Raw genomic sequence first — 4,061 nt, 5'->3', positions numbered from 1 at the left:
ATGCTGGATGGCCAGCTCTTCTCCGAGGGGCCCGATAGCCCCCGGGAGCTCCAGGATGAGGAGTCTGGCAGCTGCCTCTGGGTGCAGAAATCAAAGCTGCTGGTGATCGAAGTGAAGACTATTTCCTGTCATTATAGTCGCCGCGCCCCTCCTCGACAGCTCATGGACTTCCAGGCCAGCCACTGGGCCCGCGGGCCCCAGAGCCGCACGTGAGTGAAGGAGGGGTAAGGGGAAGAGAGTGGTGGGGCAGGGATTGGGGTCCGGACCTTACCGTGGGCACCAGCCAGGGCTGCTGTTCCCCCTTCTCTTTCCCACGCCTCCCCCCACCCCATCCCGAGGGCTGGGGCTTGACTCATCCCGTTTGTTTGGGGGGACAGGAGTGGGCGTGAGAAAGGGCAGGTGAGATGGGGCAGACGCTATTAAAGTGTGTATGGAGAGATGGTGAGGAGTCCCGCTTCGACTTCAACCCTAACATATACGCACGTGCACACGCGCACACACTCACACACTCCCCTCCACAAGGCGGCCCCAAGTGGGCTGCAACGCTCCCAGCTCCCCGGACCTCGGCTCCCTTCCCCCACAAACTGCTCACCTGGGTTCCTGCTCATTGTCCCAGGTGTGGGCCGCGCCTGGGATCCCCTGAGCCGCCGCCCCGCCGGCCCTGGGCCTCCAGGGTGCTGCAGGAGGCGACCAACTGGCGGGCGGGGCCCCCGGCCGAGGCCCGAGCCCGGGAGCAAGAGAAAAGGAAAGCGGCATCGCAGGAGCGGGAGGCCAAGGAGACTGAGCGAAAAAGGCGCAAGGCTGGTGGGGCCCGAAGGAGTCCCCCTGGTCGGCCCCGCCCGGAGCCTCGGAACGCCCCTCGGGTGGCCCAGCCTGCAGGGCTCCCAGCTCCCTCACGGCCGGAGCGCCTGGGGTCCGTGGGGCGACCGCCCCGTCCATCCGCGCAGCCGCAGAGCAATCCAGGGGCGGCGTGGGCGGGGCCCTGGGGAGGTCGGCGGCCAGGGCCTCCCAGCTACGAAGCTCACCTGCTGCTGAGAGGTGCTGCCGGAATGGCCCCGCGACGCCGCTGGGACCGGCCGCCACCCTACGTGGCTCCACCCTCTTACGAAGGCCCCCACAGGACCCTGGGGACTAAGCGAGGACCCGAGCCCTCGCAGGCGCCCGCCTCTTCAACCTCTGCTCCGACCAGGACAGAGGGAGGGTGCACAAAGAAGAGGCTAGATCCTCGGATCTACCGGGACGTCCTAGGGGCCTGGGGTCTCCGTCAGGGCCGGGGTCTCCTGGGGGGATCCCCAGGCTGTGGAACAGCCAGGCCAAGGCTGGAGTCCGGTAAGGTGGCCGCGGAGAGAAGCCTGAGGCTGGCTGCTGCTGGCCTGAAGAGTGGTAGCGACGGACATCCCCAAGCCAAAGCTGCTGGGAACCCAGGCACGGAGACAGTTCCTGCGGGGTCTGCACCTGCCACTCCCAGCCCCCCGCGTCCTGCTCCCAGGTCCAGGCCCCATCCCAAGGGCTCCGGGGAAGGGAGAGAAGGGAGAGAACAGAGCTGGCTCCCCAAGTGCTGGATGCCCTCCGTTAAAAAGCAGCCTCCCCGACATAGCCAGACCCTCCCCAGACCCTGGGCTCCGGGAGGCACGGGATGGAGGGAGTCCCTGGGTCATAGAGAGGAGGCCGGACCCGAGACCTTGGAGGGTTGGAAGGCGACCCGCCGCCCCCACACCCTGCCACGAAGCTCCCGTGGCCCGGCTCGTGGGGAAGGTGTCTTTGTCATTGACGCCACTTGCGTGGTGATACGGTCCCAGTATGTTCCGACCCCTCGAAACCAGCATGTGCAGCTTTTGCCCGCTGGGGTGCCGCGCCTTGTGGGGAATGCCCCCACCCAACTGAAGCCCAACAAGGAGGAGGGAGAGGGGGCCGCGGTCCTTCCCTCCCCTTGCCGAAAGCTGCTGTTGAGCAGTCGCCCTTCACAGCAGCCCGGTGGGGGACGTGGGCTCGAAGCTGAGGGCGGGACGTCCGCGGACTCCTCACTGGAGGAGCGCGCCTCCCGCATCTTGGGGCTCCCGGTCGGCGAAGTAAACCTGCAGGATGCTCCCACGCAGCCAGGTAGCCCAGAGCACTCAGCCTTAGGCCCAGCGGCTTCGGGAGGCGCGCGCCGTGCCGAGGGCTCGGAGGAAGTGGCTGCGGTCCTGCGGCGCGCAGGCCGGGGCTGGGCGCGGACCCCGGGGCCCTATGCCGGGGCCCTGCGGGAAGCCGTGTCTCGCATCCGCCGCCACACCGCCCCGGACTCCGACTCGGACGAAGCTGCGGAGCTCAGCGTCCATAGCAGCTCTTCTGATGGAAGCGACACAGAAGCCTCGGGCGCCTCCTGGCGGAACAAGCGGACCGGGCCCCCGGAAGGCGGGAAGGCAGCCGAGCTGAGCGACAATATCGGAGAGATTCTAGATGTCATCAGCCGAACCGAGGAGGTCCTCTTCGGGGGCGAGGGACACTAAGGGGACCCCACAGGGAAATAGGGAGCGACAGTGAGAGGCCCTTTATTGTATTTGTGTCCCCTTTCTTCCTCACAGACTTCCCTGTACCTCTTACCTATACCCGTTCCCATACTCAAAATAGAAGGCGCACAGATGAAAGGAAAGGGAGCATATGTCAATTCATGATTTTTTTTTTTTTCAGGAGAGGTGAGGGTGCGCAGTAGACTTTAACGTTTGGTAGGGTCTTCAGGGCACTCGGGTAAGGTCTCAGCAGGGGCCGACGCACTAGGCATGGAACTGAGCAGAGAGGCCTAGGCAGGATAAGGCAGGAGGACAGGGATGGGATAGTCATAGGGCAACTTCAGGGCAGGGCCTCTGGGCAGGAGGGGGAAGGTGATGGAGAGGCTTCGGACTGAGGTGACCAGGTGACGGAGAGGCCCTTGGCAGAAGAGGAGGGGCTCTTGGCAGAAGCCGCCAGCAAAGCAGGAAGAGGACTCACTTTGGTGTCACAGGTTTTGGCTTCCAATCCCAACTCTGACACTGGTTGGCTGGGTGACCTTCGGCAAGTCGCCTCCCCTCTCCAGGCCCTGTAATATGTAAAACAAGGGAGTTCTAACGTCCATCCCTGATGTTTTGGAGTCCTTGGGGAGGCATTTATCTACTCCTCCCCTGCCCAAGCCAATACAGTTAGGAATAAGTGAACAGAGTCTGAGCGTCCCTGGGTGGCTTCTTTGACACCTGCATTCACTCTCAATTCAAGAGACTGTGCAGTGTTTGCAGAAGAGCCGAGTAAGTGGGCAAGGGCTCCTATTCCAGTCTCAGGTTTAGGCGTAGGATCCCCAAGGCAGTGCAGGGTGGTGGCCTTGTCACTGTCCCTGGTTTGTGGTGGTCTGAGCTGAGCAGCTTGGGACTTTTTTAGGCCTTCCCCTTTTCCTCCTCCCCAGTGTTCCTTAGTGATGCTCTGAATAGTTACCACGATTTCCCACTCAGGTGGTATCACCCATCTGAAAGAACCCTGAGAATGTCTTGCATGCCTGCCTCTTCCAGAAACCAGCCAGGGAAGGAAGAGGGAGGCTGGTCCCCAAAAGCCTGTAGGTGTGGGGTGTGATACTCGCTGTAGCCACTACGGGGCGCGCGCAGGTCGCGGATTTCCCTGGTAGCTAGTCCGCGAGTCCCTCCAACCCCGGCACTGCCAGTTAATCAATTGCTCCCTAGTTACTGCGCGCGGGTCCCCCGCCTTGCTGTCTCCAGTCTTGCGAGATCGGGAGCAGGCCTCTGGCCTTGCAGACCTCTGGAGCGCGCGGAGCCCCTCTTTGTACTACTATCCACACCAAACGGCTTGGGACCCAGACACTGAAGTATTTTTTTTTCTTCGATCTCGGGCACCTCTTCTGTCTCTATTTACTAGCCATGTGAACTTGGCCAAATCACTTCACCTCCCTGAGCCTCAGTTTCCTCATCCGTCAAATGGGGGTTTATAAACACCTACCTCGCAGGGTTGTTGTGAGGACTTAATGCGATAATGTATGTAAAGCGCCTTGCACAGTGCCTGGTACACAGCAGGCGCTCAATAAATCTAAGCTTCCCTTTGTC

The 4,061-nt window shown here is 62.3% G+C and overlaps 1 protein-coding gene across 1 annotated transcript; it reads left to right on the top strand.

Moving 5' to 3' along the window:
* On the top strand, positions 1-4,059 carry DDN (dendrin). Its single transcript, XM_060024701.1, has 2 exons — positions 1-209; positions 617-4,059. The coding sequence occupies exons 1-2, from the start codon at positions 1-3 to the stop codon at positions 2,487-2,489; spliced, it is 2,082 nt and encodes a 693-aa protein (XP_059880684.1). The 3' UTR covers positions 2,490-4,059.
* The last annotated feature ends 2 nt before the right edge of the window (positions 4,060-4,061 follow it).

The sequence above is a fragment of the Delphinus delphis genome, chromosome 11 (assembly GCF_949987515.2).
Source record: "Delphinus delphis chromosome 11, mDelDel1.2, whole genome shotgun sequence".
Lineage (NCBI taxonomy): Eukaryota > Metazoa > Chordata > Mammalia > Artiodactyla > Delphinidae > Delphinus > Delphinus delphis.
This window is presented reverse-complemented; position numbering and strand designations above follow the sequence as displayed.